Here is a 25,876-nt window from a genome sequence, read left to right on the forward strand (position 1 = left end):
GTGTCTTCAGCTTTATTTAGTTTGACAATTAATTAATCTTGTTTTAATCAAATTGTATTAATTAATTAAACAGCTCGTAAACCAACTTTATCTCTAGAACATTTTTAAATAACCTAAACATGAATGTATTATGCATTTTTACATAATCTTTTTGGAATAAAGGGTTCTTTAAAATTGAGTCAAAATCCCTATTATTTATAGAATCATTTCTTCTAAGTGGTCTTCCCTCCCACAAAAAGTCTTCTCACCTCGAAGCCAACAGAGGAAGAGGGTTATAAAGGATTTAAAAAATGGCCATGTTAATCCTCTGTGAATTTGCCACATAAAAGAGATGATAGCAACTTTTTAAATAAAGCAGAGACACTAAGTATAATGTACAAGCCTGAATTTATCCAAAGCTGTTAATGAGTCAAATTTAAAAGAATGAATCTGACTCAACTCAGCCTCTCTGCACATATCATTTATTAAGAAATGTTGGACACATTTTACAGTCAATCAATACATTGTAACCTATTGTATATGGCACTATTTCTATATTTGTACATTTTGCATTTGTTCCATTACCAAAATGTCACAAACCACACTAGAATTTTATGACACGTAAATGAGAAAGATGTGAATCGACAGTGAAGAAATTCTGAGATACAAGTGCATTGAGCCATATGATGAAATTCAAGAAGGACAGTGGATCTGTGAAAATGGAGTGGAACATTTGTCTGCACATGTTAGAATGTTATGAGTCTAAAATCACATTTACTTTGTATGGTGTAATCATCTTAAAATAAAGTCTTACCAACATCTTTTGTACCATTAGAAATGTTACGTCACTTTTGATACATTTAATGCATGCATCCTTACTGAATTAAGAAAAAATCTTACTGACCTCAAACTTGTAAATGCACTGTTTGAATAATTCTGTTGAATTATACATGTGTAAAAGAAGCTCTTTGGTTAAGGAAAGTGAAATTTTCTTTATTAAGATCTGATGATCCCACGGATGTGAATGAAGATGGACAGAGACGCTGCTACGGGAGCAACACACACACACAACTTTTCATTTTCTGTCGGTCTTTAGTACACGATGTAAGTACAGAAGACTCAAGTTTTAAATAGGAAAAATATTTAAACTCTTTGGTCATTTTTTTTTGGAGAAATGCTAACGGTCTAATCAGATTCAATGGTCTATGCTAAGCTATGCTAAAAGTACTACCGCCAGACCCGGAGATCGGCTGAATGGATTCGAAAACGGAAAAACTCAACTGTTTAACTCTAGGGTTAGATGGAAATGAGCCTACTTCCAAAAAAAAAGTGGAGTGTTCCTTATTATTTGTACTAGGTGGAAATCAACCATAATGAACCATTCACAAGAATTTTAAGATGTGACCAAAAACCTTTTTGAGAACCTTTTACCTCATATTTTCATTCTCAGTGGGAGGAAATCACTCGTTCACCATTCACAAGAATGCTTTGCAAAGATGTGACAAGAACCTTCTGGAGAACCTTTGTTTACCTTGTATTTTCTCTCTGCGCTTAAACGGCCCATAATGCATCATTCACAAGGGTTTTGATAAGATGTGGAAATCTTAGGCTATGGAGAGTTTTCATTTACCACATATTTGCACTTTACCCCGGTGAAGACGTCTTGCTATCCTTCACTGTGGTAAACGAGAGGTTATGGTTCTCTAAGCCCTTCAGTTCTTCCCCTCCTGTCACTGCTCTGGCTGTCTCATGACTAAAGACACATGACCACCACACTCGCCCCATACAACAGCACTTTGTGTGTGTCCTTGAGATGCAGGCTGTGTGTCTTGAGTGCTGGTCGAAGGTTCTTCTCTCTCTCTCTCTCTCTCTCTCTCTCTCTCTCTCAAACATAATGACCTAGTTTTGAGCATTTTTATTATTATTATTTTTAGCTTCTGGGTTTCAACAATGCGTCTTAGATTGTGGCTTATACTGTATTTATTTATTTATTACATACAACTATTCTCTCCCAAATGTATTTACATATAGAAGCTATCTTAGTCATATAAAGCTGTCATTATAATTTGATAAATGACAGCTTTATAAAAAAATATGCCTATTACACGCCAAACAAAGACTGCTGTGCGGACAAAAAGTAAGACTGTTAAGTTAGCACTTTTAAACATCTGCTCGCTTAAAAATAAATCACTTCTAGTCAATGACTTAAGGCGAGACACTACAGGTGAATAGGGTACAATTTTTAAATAATAGATATCACCATGAAACTTCCTCAGTTGATTACTTACACAAGTTCATAAAAAAAATGTATTACAAGTTTTTGAAATTTGTATGTTTAATTATGCAAATTAGGTATTATCTCATTAAATATGCACACTTTTGCATATATTTTCGGTAGATAGATCTGGACATATGATAAAGCCAGGTGCAAAATTCTTTTTTCATTTTGTTTACACACAAGATGAAAAAAGATGTTCAGAGGGATTTCAGAATATATGCTTTCATTACCTAGGAAATCAAAATATACTGTCCATAGCCTTAAAAAATCGATTTTCACCATATTTTTTTGGATTAAAATGTCCCATAAATCAGGCCAGGAATGATTTATTAACAAATCCCTCTGAACATATCTTCAGAATACTGCTAAGTGTATAACTGGAAAATTTGGTGTACATCGGTGCTACATAGGCTGAGATGTTTCTACTGGAGGATGACAAAAAACCCATTTTGAGAAAAAGGCATTTAAAGATTTGTAATGTAAAAAATCATACTTTTTTAGTGGAAACAACTATTTACTGACACAATATCTTATCAAATAATTAGCAACAACAATACAAACCACCTTAATCACATCAAAACTTATAAACAGAGCATTTATGGCCTTTAACTGAGCAGAAAAACAGTCAAAAACACTCATCTAAATGTCAGAGCGCGTCACGTGATGCATCTGAACCAATCACGTTGTCAGAAATTGACATTAGCCAATGAGATTTCGCTTTTAGGGTTAAATGCCCATTTTACTTTCACGATTGGTTGCTGATTAAAAGGAAATGACCATATTTGGATCCGACAGCATTGTACAGAAGAGAGAGAGCTTCACAGACGTGTGTGAGATTAAAGGAAGAACACAGAGATCGCGGAGCAGCGCGTTGATTTAGAACGCCAACTTTTGTTGAATTTCGGAGAAATCTACAGACGCAAATAGACAAAGTGTAGTAAAATAAAGACCTAAATGTGTATTTTGGACTTTTTTTCACCACAAGTCTGAAAGAAGACATGTTATTGAAGACAAATAGCCCAAAATCTCAAAATTGACCAGTAAAAAAAAAACGATGTTTTTGCCTGCCGTGTCTCGCCTTAATAACCACATACAACCTGGATTTTATGTTTCTAAATGAAACTTGGCTAGAAGACAACTGCAGTACAACTGTCCTCAATGAAACATCCCCTCCTAACTTTACTTTTATGAGTGTCTGCAGAGCGGGTAGGAGAGGTGGGGGAGTAGCTGCTCTTTTTAAAGATGTCTATCAATGTAAGCAAATATCATTTGGTAATTATCCGTCTTTCGAATATCTGGGTATTGTGTTTAAAGGTGCTCCACGCATTTTACTTATCAATGTTTACAGGCCTCCAAAATACTCTTCAGCCTTTTCTGAGGACTTTACAGAACTGTTATCAATCATTTCCTCAGAGTTTGACTGTTTTGCTATTGCTGGAGATTTTAACATTTACATAGATAATGCAGAAAACAATATGGCAAAAGAAATCAAAACTGTTTTAAAAACTTTTGATCTGACCGACACACAATCGTGGACACACTCTAGATTTACTTATCAGTAAGGGTCTAAACATTTCAGCGATTGTTATTAAGGATGTAGCACTGTTTAATCATTTCTGTATTTTCTTTGATATATTGATCTCTCCTGCCATTGAAGCTAGATCTGTGTCTGTCAAGAAGAGATGCTTAAATGAGAACACTAGTGTACTATTTATGAAGGCTATATCTTTAACACCAAGTGTAACAGAGTTAGAATTGTATTTAGTTTTATTGTGAATCCTCCTGAATTCAACAGCAGTTATTCATTTCATGTTAAAATAGTGCCCTCATGTGGTTTGTTTGGGAGCTGCAGACAAAAATGCGTGGTTTGACGGAATATAACGTAACACAGCAGTTGCTATGGGGAATGTGCGCTGTTGATGTGTAATGTCTGCAGCGAAACACTACTGAGAGGATGTTTTATTTCACTTTTCAGTAAACACAGATCAACAGAAATGATGTGTCCTTGCATTTATTGGAGAATTGGGTCCACTGACTCCAGTTCATTGGACTGCATGAGGGATATGTGAACGAATTGGTCAAATCACAACGCAGAATACGATAGAGAGACCAGATCCAGTTACAGAAGCGACAAGATCCGTCACATTGGTGCCGTGACCTTTTGGATCACCTGATCATCTTGAAGAAGATCGCCGTGAGGTTGCTGTTTTCCGATTTAAGTACTTTTTCAATGCAGTTTTTTTTTTTTTGAGTAAAGGATTTTTTTTTTTGAATGCAAATTAGTTTTTTTTGTTGTTGTTTTTTTTAAGTCTTTTTCAATGCAGTCCTTTTGAATATTTTTTTTTTTTTTTTGGATGAAGCCGACATTTTGAACTTTAAAAAAAAAAAAAAGAAGAAGAAAAAAAGAAGTTGCGTACAGACTTTTGAATGAGGACATCTTCAACTGATATGTCACTACTGTTTTCGGACTGTTACAGATAACGAGTTATGGACTGCTGAGTAACTTTTGAATTCATATTGTTTCAGAACTTTCATTCATGGGTGAAAAATGTGTTCAACGATTTGATGTTAGCAGTCCTGTGAGCCCTTTTATTCCCTGTGGAAGGGGTGTCATGACCAACAGCCTGTGTGCTGGCGAACCTACACCTAATGTCAGTAGGGAAAGTCCTTTGTGCATGTCGTTCGATAATGCACAGGGTGTTGGACGTGGTCTGCTTTTTCGAGACCCACCTGTTGAGCACCATGTTGGAAACACGTCTACCCCACGTAGTAGTACGAATTGCGATAATCAAATATTGGATCGTTTAGCCGACATGTTTGGACGGCTGGGTGACCAAATTAGTGTTGCTGTCGCTGCCAAAATAATTGAAAATGGAACAATGACTGCGAGCCGCGAGTCTCATGTCAGCGGAGGGATAAATTCTGACAGTTTCACCAAACAGGATGTTTCTCAAGTGAACGTACATGTCACTACCGACAGAGAACCTGTCATTTTCAGAGGTGACGGTAGTGATAAATTTCCGGTACACGAATGGATTGAGATGACCAAGACTCTTTTGTCAAAACAGAAGTGTGCTGTGGAAAATCAAGCAGATGAGATAATTTCACGATTGATGGGCAAAGCGGGGGATATTGTGAGAATTAGTCTAAGAAGTGACTCATCTCTTGATGTCAAGAATGACCCTGACATAATTTACTCTATTCTCCTGAAATATTTCAGTGTTGCACCATCGTGCCTTCCGTTGGCTGACTTTTATTCGACTCTGCCTAAGTCCAGTGAGACCGCAGTAGATTACTGGATCAGAATCAATAAGGCAGCAGATCTAGCAGATGAAGGCTTGCGTAGACAAGGACGGGTCATGGATAATATCAGTGAAGAGGTGGCTCACATGTTTGTAAAATATTGCCCTGATCCTGTTCTGTCTGGTCTCTTTAAGCACAAGCCGATCAGTGAATGGACTGCAAAAGAAGTCCAGAGAAGGCTGGATGAGTATCAGAGAGAGCGACGCTCCTCTCTGGCTTCTGCCAGCTCTCTCGGTGTGAGAAATGTTGATATGGCACGTAGTGATAACCATTTGCCAATGTCTCACTTTCAGGAAACTGGTGCTTGTTTTGCAAACTATGTGAATCCCGCTCCTGCGCCCGATGGCGTACTCGACCCTTTGCGCAGTGCTTGCTGTTCTGATCAAACTGTTCCTAAGTCCCAGGATATGGGAAAATCAGATGAGAATGTCCTGAACCGTATGATGGGAATGTTGGAGCAGGTGATGGAAAGAGTACAGCAGGGTAACAATGTCCAGCCGGAGAAGAATGTGAATTTCAGATACAGAGGCAGAGCAAGAGGCTGTGGAGTTTGTGGTAATACTGCACATTCCACTAAGTCTCATTGTCTTAAGGACAGGTTGTGTTTTGGTTGTTTTTCTCCGGGACATGCTCATTCAGCCTGTCCACAGCCTCAGTCGGGAAACTAACCGACCTGTATATGGTGGGAGGCTGTACAGGTTTGGATAGCAACTCCCAAAATGATGTCAATATTGCAAATGCTGAAAACATGTTCATGTCTGCTAAACAATCTTGTTGTGGTGAGAATGTTGTGTTCCAGAACACGAATGTCGTCTGCAGAAATGACAGTCTGTTCTACACTCCTGTCATGGTGGCTGATAAAGTGGTCCTGGATGGAATGCTCGACAGTGGATCAATGGCATGTACCATGAGTGAGAGTGCAGAACAGAAATTGTTAGATGCTGGAATAATCAGTGATCAATGTAGAGGTAGCCCAGATGTTACGCTTATTGGCTGCGGAGGCAGCCGGGTACAACCAAAATGTACTGTCACACTTGAGCTGGAGATTTATGGATGCAAAATGTTGGTACCTACCTTGATTGTCAGTGGGCAGCATGATGAATTCATTGTTGGTACGAATGTCATCAAACACATCATAAGATGTTCAAAGCAATGTGATTTGTTTTGGAAAACGGTTTCGACTCCTAATGTTTGTAATGACCCTATGTCTGAGGCCTTCCTGTCTATGCTTGCAGGCTTGAATCGCTGGAGGGGTGAAGGGGTGCCTGACAAAATTGGCACGGTAAGATGTAATTCAGCAGTCTGTCTGGAGCCTGGTCGTGAGTACCTTGTGTGGGGTAGGTTGCCTAAACACACGGTGGTGTCTCCAGGTAGTGCTGTGCTGACAGAGCCTACAAGTTCGCGGTCGGCACCTAGAGGCGTTCTTGTGGCCAGGCTTGTCACACACCTATGGGGGGACAGGTGGGTTCCGTTGAAGTTGATTAATACTTGGGAAAAACCTATTCTGCTAAGACGTAATGCCAAGATAGCCGATTTGTTTCCAGGTATTGCTCTCGAAGACATGGATGATGGGAACCTGATTTCTCAGATGCAACAGACTCAGCCAGAGGGTAGTAACTCCATTGATCTGAGGTCTGTTGCTGAGAAGCTAAGGTCAGTTGGTCTAGAAGGACTTGATTTGGATTCCTGTGATGTGTCTGACCATTGTAAACAGAAATTGGCTGATACCATCATGCGGTACAATGATGTCTTTTCACGTCATCATTTGGATTGTGGTCATGCTACTGGATTTGTCCATAGAATCCATCTTTCAGACACAAAACCTTTCCGACTTCCGTACCGGCGTGTGGCGCCTAGTCAGTATCAGGTGTTGCGTCGTGTTCTGAGTGAAATGGAGGAAAAGGAGATTATTCGCAAATCGACTAGCGAGTTTGCATCTCCTTTAGTCCTTGTTTGGAAAAAGAATGGTGATTTACGCGTGTGTACGGATTTTCGGTGGTTAAACAAAAGAACATTTAAAGATGCTCATCCGTTACCTCACCAGGCCGATTGTCTGGCTGCGTTAGGCGGAAACTCATTATTCAGCACAATGGACTTGACCTCTGGCTTTTACAATATGCCTTTACATGAGGATGACCGAAAGTACTCAGCCTTTACAACACCCATGGGCTTATATGAGTACAATCGGCTTCCTCAAGGGCTTTGTAATAGTCCGGGGAGTTTTATGCGCATGATGACAAGTATTTTTGGGGACCAAAACTTCCTAAGTTTGTTGTGCTATTTAGATGACTTGATTGTTTTTGGACCTGATGAAACGACAGCATTGAGACGTCTTGAGATGGTATTCGGTCGGTTGAGAACGCACAATCTGAAACTGGCCCCCAAGAAATGTCATTTCCTTAGGAAATCTGTGCAATTTCTTGGACATGTGATTGATGAGTCTGGTGTATCCACAGATCCAAGTAAGGTTGAGAGTATATCCAAAATGACTAGCTTGGATCTGATGGAGGCTGATGGAGTTACGCCATCTCAGAAGCGCATAAGATCTTTCCTTGGGATGGTTAACTATTATCAGCATTTTGTACCCAACTACTCAACAGTGGCCAAACCCCTTTTCGATCTATTGAAAGGTCAGATAAAAAAAGCCAAAAGGGGTCGTGCAAATAAAAGGAACTGTGCATTAAGGAAATTGACTGTAGCTGATTGGACACCTGAGACGCAGCTGGCATTTGAGAATCTTAAGACAGCCATGGTAGAAGCAGTTGTCCTAGCCCATCCGGACTTCAGTTGCCCTTTTGTCCTTTCGACCGATGCTTCTTTAGACGGCATTGGAGCTGTGCTGTCTCAAGTTCAGGCAGGTGACACTAGAGCTAGACCTATAGCATTTGCCAGTAAGTCGCTTTCTCCATCTCAACGTAATTACCCGGCACATCGCTTAGAGTTTTTAGCGTTAAAATGGGCAGTTTGCGAAAAGTTCAGCCATTGGCTGAAAGGTCATGTATTTACAGTGTGGACCGATAACAACCCGCTCACCCACATTTTGTCCAAACCTAAGCTTGATTGTTGTGAGCAGCGGTGGGTGGCCAAACTTGCGGCGTACAATTTTGACATCAAGTATGTACCGGGTGCGCAGAATGTTGTGGCTGACGCTTTGAGTAGGGTTCCATTCGTGAATACTAGCATCGGCTCTAGACTGTTATGTGAGAAATATGACAAACTTTTGTCTGAAGTACAGGAGGTTTCTGCCGGCTCAGTTCAGGATGCTTTTCGGTGGTCTTGTGGGTCTGAAGGAAAGCAGGGTGTTTCTAGCAGCGGCCCTTTGCACAGTAATCCGGTGTACGTTGCACGAACTTCCTTGGATAAGGAGGATGTAGTGGCCATGCTTGACTCCCAAATGGCATGGGAAGACGGTGCAAGACTTCGAGCTTTGTCTGTTTTGAATCATCTTCCTCAGATGGTTCCCGACTCGGAGATGCAGCCTACATATTCCGAACGTGACCTGCGTGAAAAGCAGCTCTCTGATAGTGTGCTGTCAAGGGTTATTCATTATGTGGAAAGACATCACAGACCAAGCAGGCGTGAAAGAGCAAAGGAATCAGTCGGGGTCCTTAGGTACATTAAGCATTGGGAGAAATTTGTTGTGAGAAATGGGATTCTCTACCGGATCTCCCGTGATCGGTTGTCTAAGGGTAAGCGTTTCCAGTATGTTGTCCCTGAGTCACTTCAGTTGGAGGTTTTGAGGGGTATTCATGATCATGCGGGTCATCAGGGACAGTCCAGGAGTTTGGGATTGGCGAGACGTCGTTTCTTTTGGCTGAGCCTCGACAGAGACGTTAGAGAGTATGTACGACACTGTCAAAGGTGTGTTATCGGTAAAACCGCTGAGCCTGAGGGTCGAGCACCCCTAGAAAATATTGTGACCAGTAGACCATTGCAGTTGGTATGCATTGATTTTTGGTCTGCTGAAGATCATAAAAACAAGTCAGTCGATGTCTTAGTGATCACCGATCACTTTACCAGGTTGGCACATGCGTTTCAATGCAAAGATCAGTCTGCTAAACAGGTGGCACGGGTCTTGTGGGACAAATACTTTTGTGTGTTTGGGTTTCCTGAACGCATACACAGTGACCAGGGGGCAAGCTTTGAGGGCCAGTTGATTTGTGAGCTTCTTCGGGTGTCTGGGGTACAAAAATCGCATACAACTCCCTACCATCCTATGGGGAATGGTAGTGTGGAGCGATTTAATAGGACCTTGGGGAGCATGATCCGTACATTGGCTCCTGATGCAAAGCGAAATTGGCCAAGACAACTGCAATCTTTGACTTTCTTGTACAACTGTACTGTTCATGAGACGACGGGCTATGCTCCATTTTATCTCATGTTCGGTAGAGTTCCTCGCCTTCCAGTAGACATCATTTTCCGTTCAGTACTGGAGGATCACACTGTGACTTGCTACGACAAGTATGTGGCTTCTCTTTTGAAAGATTTGGAGGAGGCCTTGTCATTAGCTCAGAAACATGCTTCAAAGGAACAGAGTAGACATGCAGTGCTCTACAACAGGAGAGTCAAAGGTCAGAACATTGATGTTGGTGATCGTGTTCTTCTAGCGAACAAGGCTGGAAGAGGCAAGAGAAAGCTAGCTGACAGGTGGATGTCTGCCGTCTTTGTCGTGGTGGATAGAAATGTCGACACTCACATTTTCAAGATAAGGGATGCAAGCACTGGTCAGGAAAAGGTTGTGCATCGCAACCTTTTGCTACCTGTGAACTTTTTGCCGTTAGACAAAGAGGAGTGTGCAGTATCCGACACAGTTTCATCTTCGTCTGTGCCTGATTCATGCGACAAGAACAATGTTTCAGAGTCTTTGGCAAGTATGGGTGTTGACAGTTTGAAATCTGGGACGAGTGTCAGAGATGGTGGGTTGGCAAAGATGCATGAGGATTCAGTGTCTGTTAGACCTGATGATGGTTTGTCTCTTGATGCTAATGTCTCATGTGCTACAACTTACAGTTGTGCCAGAACATCTGACTGGGTTTCTGGGTTGCCTGATGATTGTTCACAGCTGGGATCAGTTGTGTCTTTGAGCAATATGTCAGTGAGTGCACAAAACGAACAGTTTGATAGTTCAAGTGTTGCTAGGAGTTTGGATTCTGAGGTGGAATCTGTGAGTCTTGCACAATCTGTGATTGCAAATCCTTCAGCAGAAGTTCCCATAGTTGATGCTGAAGATGTGGCAGTTTCTGACACTGGGACCTTTGTCATGGCCAGGTCTCGTTTTGGGCGTTTCCTCAAGCCTGTGAATAGACTGTTGTACACTATGTCTAGGCAAGATGTTGTGTCACTGCCTGGTTGCAGAATTCAGACTGTTTAAATAATTGTTTTGTTTAATTGAGTTGTTCAATATGTTTGTAAACAAATATGATTTAAGATGTACAAATGAGAAGACACAAGGTACAACATTTTTATTTTGTTTTTATTCAATGTATTTTGTTTTCATGACATACCTTGATATGTGTGTTACATTTGCTTACTACCGTGTATACTTTGACATAGAGTTTTGTAAGATGTATATGGGCATCTTACTGCCAGATGTTGGTCTGAGAGTTTTGCGCTCCTCTCTTTCCACTTCATCTTTTCAGATAACCTAGAGTTTGGCTTCTCAGTAGGTCCCTCTGTGTGTGTACGTCAATGTGAATGTATGAAGGGTGTTTTCATTTTGTACTACCGCTGCCTTAATTCAGTAGAATTCAGTGGGGGTGAATGTAACAGAGTTAGAATTGTATTTAGTTTTATTGTGAATCCTCCTGAATTCAACAGCAGTTATTCATTTCATGTTAAAATAGTGCCCTCATGTGGTTTGTTTGGGAGCTGCAGACAAAAATGCGTGGTTTGACGGAATATAACGTAACACAGCAGTTGCTATGGGGAATGTGCGCTGTTGATGTGTAATGTCTGCAGCGAAACACTACTGAGAGGATGTTTTATTTCACTTTTCAGTAAACACAGATCAACAGAAATGATGTGTCCTTGCATTTATTGGAGAATTGGGTCCACTGACTCCAGTTCATTGGACTGCATGAGGGATATGTGAACGAATTGGTCAAATCACAACGCAGAATACGATAGAGAGACCAGATCCAGTTACAGAAGCGACAAGATCCGTCACACAAGCATATCTGCTGACTCTGTTGATTTTATCCTTGATTCTTTTAACTCAAAAGTTAAAAGTGTAATTGATGATATTGTGAAAGTCAGGAAGAGTGGTAAACAAAAGGCACCTTGGAGAAACTCAACAGCAGTGCAAAATATGAAAAGACAATGCAGGAAAGCAGAGCGCATGTGGCGGAAGACAAAACTTGTAGTCCATTAACATCTACAAAGACACCATCCATGCTTTCAATATGGAACTAGGCAAAGCTAGACAGACTTTCTTCTCAAATATTATAAACAGCAACTTAAACAACACACGCACTCTTTTTGCTACTGTAGAGAGACTGACAAACCCCCCAAGCCAGATTCCCAGTAAAATGCTCTCAGACACCAAGTGCAGTTTGCTTTCTTTCTTCTAGCTTTCCTGTAGCTCAGTGGTAAGAGCATTGCGTTAACAACGCAAGGTTGTGGGTTTGATCCCAGGGGATTGCACATATCTATGTATAAAGGTATAGGATAATGCAATGTAAGTCGCTTTGGATAAAAGCGTCTGCCAAATGCATACATGTAAATGTTCTTCTCTGAGAAAATCAATAGGGGAGCGCGGGGCTAAATGTAACACGGACCTTTCACATAGTTTCTCAGGGTCACGCGGGTTGTGTGTACGCTCTTTTTCTCTCGCTGCCAGAAGTCGGTCTCCCGTGGATTTGTGAAAAGTTTTGGTAATATTTTGTGAAGATACGGGACAAAGAGTGTTTTGACACCATATAAGTATTTTTTTTCATCATATGTACACTGTAAAAATGAAAACATAGATTTTATTTATATTTAGGCCCCGTTTACACGATGGGAAAACGCAGATATTTCTCTGCGTTTTGGCCTGTCATTTACACGAAAACGCCGTTTTTATCCCAGAAAACGATTATTTCTAAAAACTCCGGCCAAAGTGGAGATTTCTGAAAACGCCGGTTATATGTTGTCGTGTCAACTGGGAGAAACGGGGTTTTAGGTTCTCTCTTGTCGATTCTGAGGATTCTGATTGGCTTGCATGGCTTTATCCTTCTCCCTACACTGCCGCCCATAGGTTTAGCATAGTTATAAAGGCGCTCGACGGCGTATTTATGCGGGTTGTGTGCACGATGTTATTATTGAAAACGGAGGGGGGGAAATATTCGTTTCTCTAAATACCCGGCTATGTGTAAATGTGGCCTTAATTAATTAAAATGAGGCAACAGATTACAAGCAATATTATTAATTAAATTTAACAAATTAGAATTGAGTAATAATTCATCAAATTAATTCCTTAAATGTTAACCATTTAAAATGAGTAAAAATTACCAAATATATGTTATTGCCAACATTGAAGACACCTGATGTTAACAAGCAGAATCACTGAAGGAGAAAACCATAATTAAAGTCACCATTATGGAGATGAGTGTGTGTTTTAGTTGGGCTCTTCACCCTTAAATTATTAACTTTAAGTGTTGTTTGGCTACTGTACATCAGTTATATCAGCCAGAAGAACAAATAGAAATGTTGATCTGATGGTGTTGGTTGTGTTTCACAATTTCACAATCATTGACTTGAATCACTGATCTCATGTAGAGTCCAATTTATGAATTAGATTTATTTTATTAATTCTAGCTGCATAATATGAATAGCCTTTTCAATGAAATCCAAATGATCAAATCAATAATAATAAAAAATATAAATGTTTTTTTTTTTTTTTTTTTTAGGCGCACACAGACATCAAGATTTAGCATATGTATCTCAGCAATGGTGACAACCTCTGATCATAAGCTCATTATTTATTCATGCAGCAATGCATGATGGGAGCCATGAATGAGTTTTGATTGGTGCAACCCAGAATGCACTGCAACATGCTTTATAAACGTCACCATTGTTGAGATTCACAGGCTGATTCATGATGTCTGTGTTTTTTTTTTTTTTTTTTTTGTACAAGAGAAACTTTTTAGAAATTATTTGGATTACATTGTAAAAGTTATAAATATTACCGTGTACAGTGCCAGTACTTCTATAGTTAATAAAGTTAACTTAACTCATAAACTGGACTCCATTTGAGTTCAGTGATTCAGGTCAAATGGTTGTGAAATAATGATTATGTTAAAACACAACCAACACCATGAAGATCACCGTTTGTTCTTCTGGCTGATATAACTGATGTACAGTAGCCAAACAAAACTTAAAGTTAATAATTTAAGGGTGAAGAGCCCAACTAAAACACACACTCATCTCCATAATGGTGACTTTAATTATGGTTTTCTCCTTCAGTGATTCTGCTTTTTAACATCAGGTGTCTTCAATGTTGGCAATAACATATTTTTTGTAAATTTTACTCATTTTAAATGGTTAACATTTAAGGAATTAATTTGATTAATTATCACTCAATTCTAATTTGGTAAATTTAATTAATAATATTGCTTGTAATCTGTTGCCTCATTTTAATTAATTAAATATAAATAAAATCTATGTTTTATTTTTTCAGTGTATTTTTCTGTTTCTGAGTTGTGTGTGTACGTCACCAAATCTAACTTTATACTGCCTTAATCACTGTGTGATTAAAATGTGATTTTAAGCTTGTTTTTATTATTATTACTGTTACTATTAATAATAATAATAATTTTGCATGCAAAACTGTTCAGCCCTTTCCTATATCTCTATCCATGATATTTATCTATAATAGAAGGATGATTGGATGAGGGATGGATGTATGGATATCTATCTATACAGATGTACAAACAATATCAAACTATACAGATAAAATAGTACTGAATTATGTGTGTTACACACAAGTGTTACAACTAACCCCTCTGTCTGTTACAACTAACCCCGCATATGGGGTAAGTTGTAACATTTGCACTTCTGTCACTTTTAGTGCAACTGTACGAAAATGGAAGGTCCTAGAAAAAAACTTGAAGTGTTCATTTGTAGCAGAGATGTGTATGTTTCTTGTGATTAATCTAACCTAATTATTTTTTAAATAATTGAGCCAAAACCAAAATGCGTTGTGCCCCGCTCTCCCCTAATATCAGAAAGGTGATCAGCACATCCTTGAGTTGCACTGGGGTCAGACAGATCAGACCACAACCTGAGAAAGTAGTTACTATGTCTGATTTCAAAGAAATTGATGGCAAAATTTTAGAAGAAACCGTACAGCACCTTAAAACATCAACCTGCGCCCTTGACGCTCTTCCCACATCTTTCTTCAAAAGTGTGTTAAACAGCTTAGAAGCAGATCTACTAGAAGTGGTAAATGCCTCACTTCTCTCTGGAAGTTTTCCAAACTCCCTGAAAACTGCAGTTGTCAAACCCCTCCTGAAAAAGAGCAATCTGGATAAGACTATATTAAGCAACTAGACCGATGTCAAATCTTCCTTTCATTGGCAAGATCATTGAAAAAGTTGTTTTCAATCAGCTGAACAAATTCTTAAGCTCAAACGGATACTTTGACAATTTTCAATCTGGTTTCCAGTCACATCACAGCACAGAGACAGCGCTCATAAAGATAATAAACGATATTCGCTTAAATACCGATAAAGGCAAATTATCAGTGCTGGTACTACTCGACCTCAGTGCTGCATTTGACACTCTTGATCACAACATACTTCTTGACAGGCTGGAAAACTGGGTGGGGCTTTCTGGGATAGTCCTAAAATGGTTCAGGTCATACTTAGAAGCGAGAGGTTATTATGTGAGTATAGGAGACCATAAGTCTGAGTGGACATCCATGACATGCGGAGTTCCTCAAGGCTCAATTCTTGCGCCACTCCTATTCAACCTGTACATGCTTCCAATGAGCCAAATAATGAGAAAGAACCAAATCTCTTACCACAGCTATGCAGACGACACACAGGTCTACTTAGCCCTGTCGCCTAACGATTACAGCCCCATTGACTTCCTGTTCCAATGCATTGATGAAGTAAACAGTTGGATGTGCCAAAACTTTCTTCAGTTAAACAAAGACAAAACTGAAGTCATTGCGTCTCAAGGTGAATGCATACCTTCACTCTAGAGGTCAAACAACTAAAAATCAAGTCAGGAATCTTGGTGTGTCTAGAGTCAGACCTTAGCTTCAGTAGTCATGTCAAAGCAATAACTAAATCAGCATATTATCATCTGAAAAATATTGCAAGAATTAGATGCTTTGTTTCCAGTCAAGACTTAGAGAAACTTGTGCATGTTTTCATCACCAGCAGGGTGGATTACTGTAATGGACTCCTCACTGGCCTTCTCAAAAAGACCATAAGACAGTTGCAGCTCGTACAGAACGCTGCCGCCAGGATTCTGAGCAGAACCAGGAAATATGAACATATCACACCAGTCCTCAGGTCTTTACACTGGCTTCCAGTCACATTGAGGATTGATTTTAAAGTATTATTACTGGTATAATAATTGAATGGCCTAGGACCTCAATACATTACAGATATGCTCACTGAATATAAACCCAACAGATCACTCAGATCATTAGGATCACATCAGCTAGAAATACCAAGGATTCACTCAAAGCAAGGAGAGTCCGCTTTTAGCTACTATGCCAGCCACAGCTGGAACCAGCTTCCAGAAGAGATCAGGTGTGCTCCTACTGTAGTCACATTCAAATCCAGACTCAAAACACATCTGTTTAGCTTTGACACTGTGCGTCCGACTGTTTGCACTGTATTTTATTTTATTTTTTATTCTAAACTGTTTTAATTATTCTTATTTCTTTTGATTATTTTAATTTCTTCTATGTAAAGCACTTTGAATTACCATTGTGTATGAAATGTGCTATATAAATAAACTTGCTTTGCCTTGCCTTGCCTTGCCTAATTTAGGAACGGAGTCCCTTCAAGGGCTTCTTTATGTTATGGTCTTTGGCATCAAAAAGCTTGAAAGCCTCTCATCTAAATACATTTTTAACCAATGCACAAGAATTATACAACAACCTGCTCTACATACATAACAACCCACTATCTGCTAGTAATGGTGAAGCAAACTGAGATGTTGGAAACTATGAGAATCACAGTGCAAAAAGAATTGAAGACAAATGGATATTAGTTTTCTTGCAGGATTAACATTTATATGCTCTTGAAAACTGAATGTCGCCAAAACTTTGGTCAAAGTGTGTCGGAATCCTGTCTGAATATAACAAAGGGGGAAACAAAACTAGACAGCTGTCTCTGTCTCAATATCCTCATGACTTGAGTAACAAGCTGACGTAATCAAGAAATCCAGATTTGCTTCTACCTAACAGAGAAGGTTCAGCTGAATTATACATATGATCAACCAATCATTTTGAAATTGGTCTGAGATCCTACGGCCGTGATTGAAAGATATTCAAAGACATTGTCTGGAGTCTGTCTGATTACTGGTGCGCGGCAGCCTAGACACTAGAGATCTTATTTCCATTCTTAAGTGATAGTGCTGAAGGTGAACACCAGAGACCTCATTTCCATAGTGTTCATAAGGGATGAGACATCATCTGACTCGAGCAAGTGTCGAAGTGGAGACGCCCAGTAGAGTATAAGTTTATAACTTTTCTTTACCTCAAAAGTTTGTAAGTGTCTGGGACACACTTTACTCAGGCGCATAGGGGAATTTCTACCACATCCTGCACTGGCTAATAAAGCTTCAATTGTACACAAGCTGATCCAATTCATCTGGCCTGTTAAAGTTGACCAATATCTGAAACTTGTAAAATGTAAAAAGCTCATTTTTGATGTTTTTTTTTATTTAATTTTTGCCATATATGTAACATGAAAAAGGGCAGCTCTGGTGACAGACAAACAGGAGAGAAAATTATTTTAAAAAATCAGCCTTGCATGGTTTGCTCAGAAGAGGTCAGATATCAATACATTGCAAAATTACAGAAGGTCCTACCGACTGATTTCATTTTGTCCAGGGCCTTGCTTCATACCTTCAAAAACATCAATTCCAGGATATTTGTATTTGATCTTCCCGTACAAAGAGCATATTTGCACGGAGTATTTGCTTTTCAGTGGTTCAATTTGATAAGTGTGTAAATTTTGTTATGACAGCCCCACAACAGTTCCAGGGGTCCTAAGCTCACATTTGTCAATGTGGAGAGAAACATTACACAACTCCCTCAAGCAGGGCCGTAGCTAGAGGATCCGGGGCCCCCTGAAAAAAATATTGATGTGGGCCCCCCACCACCCTCCACCAGTATATTTTCTGCATGCATACTCATATATTGTTGGCGTACTGTACAATATGCATGGAGGCCCACATGTAACTAGGTTTTTCTTACAAAATAACAAAGCAGATAACAAATACATGTAAATCAAGATTCTAATGAACATCAGCAAAAGCAAAATAAACAAATATAACATTAAATATAAAAAGAAAATAGGCCTAAATAGAAAATTTCTTTATATAAATTATTATATTATTATTATTATAAATATTACATACAAATTATAAAGTTATTCCTGACAACACTGCAAAAAAATGCTTTTCTTATTCAGTATTTTTAGATATAAATAATAGAATAAGATATTTTTGCCTAAAACAAGACAAATAACCTGCCAATGGGGTAAGAAAAATTATCTTGTTTTAACATTATTTATCTTACCCCATTGGCAGATTATTTGACATGTTTTAAGCAAAAACTCACTTAAATTTGATTTATTTCAACAGAAAACAAGACTTAATATTTTATTGCATTTCACTTATCTAGTAAATGCATCTTGATTTAAGAATTTTGAGATATTTGGACTGGAAACAAGACAAAAATACTGAGTAAGAAAGGCATTTTTTAGCAGTTTGAGTATCTTAAAATTCTATAAAATTACAACTAATAAAAATTAATAAAAAGCTTGAAGTGGAGTGAAGTGAGGTGTAAAGTCATCAAAGGTTAGGCCTATAAATAAAGAAATAAATAATAATAAGAAAACCAATTTTTAAAAAAGGAACGGTAAAATAATGTTTTTGGTTGTTACACAGTCTCATCTCAAAACGTCACATACTGACGTGGTTTGACCATACGGCAACATACGACGAAAAGGGTACCCCTATAACGTCAATATGAGACGGTTCAGGTTATGGTTAGGTTTAGGTATGCGTTAGGGTACCGTTAGGGGGCGCTGCTGGTGCGCTTATGTCTCCGTCTCATATTGACGTAATGGGGTACCCTTTTCGTCGTATGTTGCCGTATGGTCATACCACGTAAGTAACAGTCTTAAGAATGTAGTCAAAGTTTTAAAAAAGATTTATCTTATTATGTATTTTAATAGAGATAATATGGAACTGGTAAAATAATATTGAAATACAGCTCATACACTTATTCATTCAAGTGCAGTTGTATTCGTGTTTCTTGATGTAATAAACACATCACCAGCCAGCAGGTCATATTATGCATAATGCAATGCGTCGTGTCTCGTGTCAAGTTATTTACAATAGTGAAAAGGACAGGGATTTTAATCGCGTAATCATTCAGTCGGTTGTAGTGCCGCTCGCGCCCGTTAATGAAAAGTGAAAGAAGACGGTAGTTTTCTGATTCTCAGCGAAATAACAATACAATACACTAACCTGCGTTAAAGAAGGTTTTAATTGACTGGGATCCAACAACTCTCCTGGCCTCCCTCTCCTTCTTTTCGTGGCGTTTCTGATAACCAGATTTGTATTTTCTTTTTCCCGACATTTTTCCAGTGAGTCAGTTCCACCAGATTAACGTCTTCAGGCAATGCCGCCTCAACTCTGATTGGTTCTCTTCACGAGCTGGGGCGGGGTATTTATTAATAACTAATAAATAGATCGGACTAAACCATTTTTAGGGAGGTAAGAGAAGCAGCTATTTGGAAAAAATATTTAACCAAGTTTCATGTTTTTTTTTGTGGTTTTCATTTTAAATCTCAGGCATACAACTAATAAATATTATAATTATTCATGCAATAGTGTCCCTATAGTATAATTGCTGGATTTTGTGGGGCCCCCTGGGCAGCGGGGGCCCCTATAATTGTCACCACCTTTCACCCCACCAGCGACGGCCCTGCCCTCAAGTGGTTATTGCGAATAAAGTATTTTTTGAGATCTCAGTCTTTGATTATTTTTTTTTTACATTGTATTATAAATTCAAACTCTAATTTCTGAAAAATTGACTGAAATATTGAGAAAAAAATTTTGCAATACTGTCATTAAATAATAATAAAAATGTGTTCTCTTCTCTTTTCTGTTTTTAATTCACCTTTTAATCTAATTGTTGATAATTGCTGATGATTTACCAACCAGATCACACTAAATGCGTCTCTATAACACGCAGTGTGTTTATCGTGCAAATTTATACACGAAAATTCGTTTTTACGTGCATAGGACACGCATGGGTTGGTTAGGGTAGGTTTAGTAGTGGTGTGGGGTGCGTGTGTATTACACGCAATGAAGTGCGTATCATATGCACGTAAAACTCAATTTAAAAATAAACTGAAAAATGTAAAATGGGACCATTATCACAAGTGCTCAGACTTTTAAATCTCATTCTATATAGGTTTCATTATTATTATTATTGTTGTTGTTGTTATTTGGACAAAACAGACACGACATATTTTTCACATATAAATACCCCTATGTGATCCCAAATAAACATCATTCAGCACACAAAAGTCCTGCCCAGAACTGGCAAATATTAACCAAGTTAAAGACCGTGTAGTTTCTTCATCTCCTAGAGTGAACAAACTAACAGATTGGGGAAAATGAGATCAAGCTTTGCTATTTTATGTGTTTGGATATGCTTTAGTGTTGATGCATCGACACCGAATGGTAAGGCATTTCTCTTTTAAATGAATAACATACAGAAATGATAGCAATGATGTCATCTTAATTGTCTGACAGGTTGCTTTGAGATCCCAGAGGTGGAGAATGCAGAAGTTTCTCAAAGCTCAAGGAAAGACAACTACTCTGATGGTGATCAACTTGACTACGACTGCAAACATGGCTATGCATCTCCACTAAAAATCACCTACATATGTAGTAATGATAACTGGACCAAATCACATGCTGAAAAATGTTCACGTATAGGTATACAAGACACACACACGAACAAAGTTTAGAAATCAGTGGTCTGCACTAAAAATACTTTTACATTTAGTTGTATGCATTAAACGTTATTAGAGTAACTTATTATCACATAATTTCATTGGATTGGATTGCACGTGACAGTACTGAAAAAGTCACCTACACTTGAACATGAAGGGTCCAAAAGTTGTTTTTTACAGAAGAATAATTTTTGGTTCCCCAAAGAACCTTTCATGGTTCTTAAAATAACCCTTTTTTTTTTCTTAGTGTGAAGATCATTTTACAATTTTGAAGAACCAAATTCCAATATAAAGAACCTTTTATTTTTAACTTTTTAACTGGCTGGACGGCCTGATATAAATGCTTTGGTTCTTATTTTATATGATATATTTTTGCTATGCATTTTGCTACAAAATAATATGTTGTATAATTAATATTAATAGGTTGATATATATTCTGTTTTATAATATTATTTCATATTTTGGTGCATTTCTTACATTATTATATATTTTATTTTATAAAATTATTTTGTATCTTAGGTAAAAAAAAATTAAAAAGAGACAATTGTTCACAGATTCACATAAATTAATTAGATTTCCCAATGGTAGAGATGCTGTCATCATGATGATATTTGTCAAAACACTTTAATGTCAGCGAGGAGTTCCCTTTCAATTGATGCTGTGGGAAGGCTCTGCATGATTGCATTGTAAAGCAGTGTGAAATAAGTCCAATGGTGTGACGAGATGTAAGAGGCGGGTGACGTCAAAAACCAAGAAACTATAAAGAATGGCCAAACAGTGCAACGCTAGCTTCCATCAGCATTCAGTAAGCGCTATATGTGAAATCTATATGTATGTCTTATTTGAAGTTGCCTGTCTACCTATTTATATAAATCTGATCTATATATATATATATATATATATATATATATATATATATATATATATATATATATATATATATATATATATATATATATATATGTATGGCGAGCAAACAGCAGTTTAGACTGTGTGTTCATCCCTGCCCACGCTACATCATGGGTGAGGATACACACAATCTTTGTGTTGTTTGTTTGGGAGCGGAGCATGCAGTCAGCACTCGAGGCGGCTGGCTGTGTAAATTGTGAACAGCTTCCACAATGGACATCCTGCTCCCCCCTGGCACTCTTTGAGGAGGGTTCCCGTTCTCCTTGGAGGCACTACGGCGATCTAACATCATGGGGATCGCAGAAGGATCTAACAGAGGGGTTAGAGACGGGCCTGGCCTTATGTCTGTCCTCACCTGCTAGATCCAGTGCCTTCTCTTAGTGTTCAGAAGCACGCTTTGTTACTTCCGCACTGGGTGAGGCACCGGTGCTTCTAGTATCCAGCTCTGAGGATTTGGATGTTGAAAGCATCAGGGCAGGAGAGGTTGAGGACTCGCCACCTCACTCTCCAGCCTGTGAGGAGCTGGTGGAGGTTGTGAGAAGCTGGTGGAGGTTGTGAGGAGCTGGTGGAGGATGTGACTCGCGCTGTTGCCAAACTAAACATCGTCGCTGTCAACACAGAGGTTCCAGGAGGCCAGCAAACGGGGAAGTGGTCCACACCTCATTATACGGTGCCCATTTCCCCATCAGGGCGCAGCGGTCTCCGGCGAGCCCATATATCAGTGACTGCCCGGATACGTAGCAGCTCTGGGATGCTCGTCCCCTCTGAGGAGGGTCTCAGAGCTACCACTTGGGTTGTCCCCTGCCAGTGCACCGCTTCAGTCTCGAGAGGCTGGTTCTCTTAGTAGATTTTCTGGCAGCGTGGAAACTACTATCAAATATGCCCCTGTCATGAGAGCAAAGGTCGCCACCCTACTGGCGAAGGGTGCAATCGAGACTGTGAGACTGTCCCTCCAGCCGAAGTGAAGTTCGGCCTCTACAGCCCCTACTTCATTGTTCCCAAAAAATCCGGTGGGTTACGACCAATCCTCGACCTGCGCGCCTTGAACTGGTCCCTTCTTTGGCTGCCGTTCAAGATGCTCACGGCCAAACGCATTTTCGAATGTGTGCGGCCACAGGATTGGTTTGCTAGCCTGACTACGTCAGACTTCCTACTTACGCTAATTTAATTTCGCTCCTGTAGTCAGTCTGAGATAGCAGCCTATCTTTCAGTTTTCCAGCGGCCTTCGGACGGCCGGACCAATCAACGAACAGAGGGCGGGCTGAGAGCCGTGACGTAGATGCTAAGCGCCGAGTTTTATATTGTAGGTCAGAGAAATCGAAAACCGAAACGACCGCGGAAATGGGAAACGAGACACGGGATGCAATTCGCTCTGTTATGGAGAACCAGTGCCGCCGCTCCCACCACGCACATCACGTGCTGTGCTTAGGGCACCGAAAAAAATAGCGTTCCGGGAGTCTGCCGCATATTGATAGCGGCTCACTGATGCCCGCAAATTAGTTAAAATCTCCGGAATCTAGAGTGATCGCGCCTGCGAGACAGAGACTGTGCTCCAAACCGCGTAGCGCGTGCACGGCAGAGAGGGAGAAAGAGCAAGAGACCGCGCGCGTGCCTCATGAAGCTTCTCGGGGTAGAGGGCATCATAAAGGAATTATGCTTAGGGCACCAAAATGGCTAGCAGCGGCACTGGCTGTGTTTAAAAGATATAATCCAAAATTTGAGAGTTGGATACAAATATTTTCTTGTTTCACTCTGTCAAAAATAAGTTTAGAGGCTGTGATTGTACCGTGGATGCGTAGATTAACTTCGCATAATCTGCAAAAGTCGTTTACAGCAGGTTCACTCCGGTATTTCGCTCGCATCATCATGTGTTTACAGCAGGTTTACAGTGGAAGTTCGATCATAGATTTGAGTTTGATGCATGATGTCTGTGGTTCGATGCAGCTGTACAGGCGCATAACATACGTCCTTACTAAACTTATCTGATTGGCTTACGGGTAACCAATGATTTTAAACTTCAGACAAGCGCCCCCTAGCGAGAGAGAAAACACTTCTCTATTATGCCATTCCAGACTACGAAGCAAAGTGAAGTAGCAGAGTCTGGTATTACCAGGCTATTGGTTTGCAGCGGTTGACCTGAAGGACGCCTACTTTCATGTCTCCATTCTTCCTCGACACAGACCGTTGCAAGGTATGCTTTCGAAGGGGCGGGCATATCAGTACGTGGTTCTCCCATTCGGGCTAGCACTGTATCCTCGCGTCTTCACGAAGGTCGTCGAGGCAGCCCTTGTTCCACTACGCGAACACAGGGTTCGCATCCTGAACTATCTCGACGACTGGTTGGTCCTAGCTCACTCTCGAGACCAGGTTTGCGAACCTGACCTCGGGACCTAGTGCTCCGGCACCTAGGATCTTTTTTCTCGGTATGAAAATCGACTCCGTCACCATGTGCGCGCAGCATATGAGCGAGCGAGCACGCGCAGTCACTGCTGACTTGCCTGAGACAGTTCGAGGCCAAGAGTGCGGTTCCACTGAAACATTTCAGAGGATCCTAGGGCATATGGCATTCGTAGCTGCAGCAACGCCGCTCGGATTGTTTCATATGAGACCGCTTCAGCTTTGGCTTCGCGATCGAGTCCCGAGGTGGGCATGGCAACACGGCACGCTCCGAGTACCAGTTACTTCGGCCTGCCGTTTCTACGGGCCAGAGTGCCCTTAGAATGGGTTTCCAGGCATGTTGTTGTCTCAACAGATGCCTCCACCACAAACTGGGGCGCATGTGCAATGGACATGCTGCCTGGACAGGACCCCAGTAACTGGCTCGAGTTACTGACAGTACGTCTCGCACTGCACCGCTTCCATGCATTGCACAAGAACCAGCATTTACTAGTCGGATCAGACAATACTGTGACAGTAGCGTACATCAACCGATACGGTGGTCTACGGACCCTGTGCAAGATCAGGGAGGACGAGGAGCAGGTAATTTCGGTTGCGCCTCATTGGCCCACCCGGACCTGGTTCTCTGAAACTTGTACTCCTTGCGACAGCACCTCCCTGGCCAATTCCTCTGAGGAAGGACCTCCTTTGTCAGGGATGGGGCACCCTATGGCACCCTCGTCCCGATATTTGGAACTTCCACGTGTGGCTCCGGGACAGGATGAGGCAGGTTTGAGTACCCTACCACCAACGGTGGTGGCTTCCATCACTTCCGATAGAGCATCGTCCTCAAGACATGCCTACGCATTGAAGTGGAACATCTTCGTCAACTGGTGCTCTTCTCGCCGAGAAGACCTTCCTGCAAGAAGGGTTGGAGCGAAGGCTGTCTCCCTCCACCCTGAAAGTGTATGTTGCCGCTATCGCCGCACATCACGACGCAGTCATAGGTAAGTCCGTGGGAAAGCACGACCTGATCATCAGGTTCCTGAGAGGAGCGAGGAGACTGAATCCTCCTTGCCCTCATCTCGTTCCCTCTTGGGACCTCTCAGTGGTTCTAACTGCCCTGCAGAGTGCTCCCTTTGCAGAGTGCTCCCTTTGCCTCTGCAATCAGTGGAGCTTAAGTTCCTGCCAATGAAGACAGCACTCCAGGTTGCATTGGCCTCCATTAAGAGGGTAGGGGACCTGCAGGCACGCTTCCGTTGACGAAGCGTGCCTGGAATTCGGGCCGGCCTACTCTCACGTGATCCTGAGACCCCGGCCTGGGTATGTGCCCAAGGTCCCCACCACTCCCTTTCAAGACCAGGTCGTGAACCTGCAAGCGCTGCCCACCGAGGAGGCAGGCCCAGCTTTGGCACTGCTCTGTCCTGTACGCGCCCTCCTTGCTTAGGTAGACAGAACGCAGGGTTTCAGGACCTCAGACCAGCTCTTGTCTCCAAGGCTCTCTCCAAGCAAAGGTTGTCTCACTGGATAGTGGACGCAATTGCTTTGGCTTACCAGCAGCAAGGTCGACCGTGCCCCCTTGTTGTAAAGACCCACCCCACCCGTAGTGTGACTTCCTCTTGGGCTCTAGCGCATGGCGCCTGCAGAGCTGCAGGCTGGGCGACACCCAACACATTCACAAGATTCTATAATCTCCAAGTGGAGCCAGAAGAAAATGGCGTCTTCTTCCACCTTAAGTAAGGCAGATCAATAATATTGTTGAAATTTAATGACCCTAACTAAGCAAGGCAAAAGCCAGTGACAGGAACCAAAACTCCATCAGTGACAGAATGGA

General features: G+C 40.7%; 1 protein-coding gene across 3 annotated transcripts in view; it reads left to right on the forward strand.

The window, feature by feature from the left end:
• The window catches only part of LOC306988585 (complement factor H-like), a 77,349-nt gene that overhangs the window by 38,325 nt on the left and 13,148 nt on the right, over window positions 1-25,876 (forward strand). For 2 of the 3 annotated variants that reach the window (XM_079593671.1, XM_079593672.1), the window contains one exon: window positions 20,555-20,734. The exons of the other annotated variant lie outside the window; for it this stretch is intronic. In XM_079593671.1, the coding sequence (XP_079449797.1) occupies window positions 20,555-20,734 (180 nt within the window). The remainder of the gene's footprint in view (window positions 1-20,554; window positions 20,735-25,876) is intronic. 3 annotated transcript variants of the gene reach the window in all.

Source organism: Phoxinus phoxinus, assembly GCF_949152265.1.
Source record: "Phoxinus phoxinus genome assembly, chromosome: 20".
Lineage (NCBI taxonomy): Eukaryota > Metazoa > Chordata > Actinopteri > Cypriniformes > Leuciscidae > Phoxinus > Phoxinus phoxinus.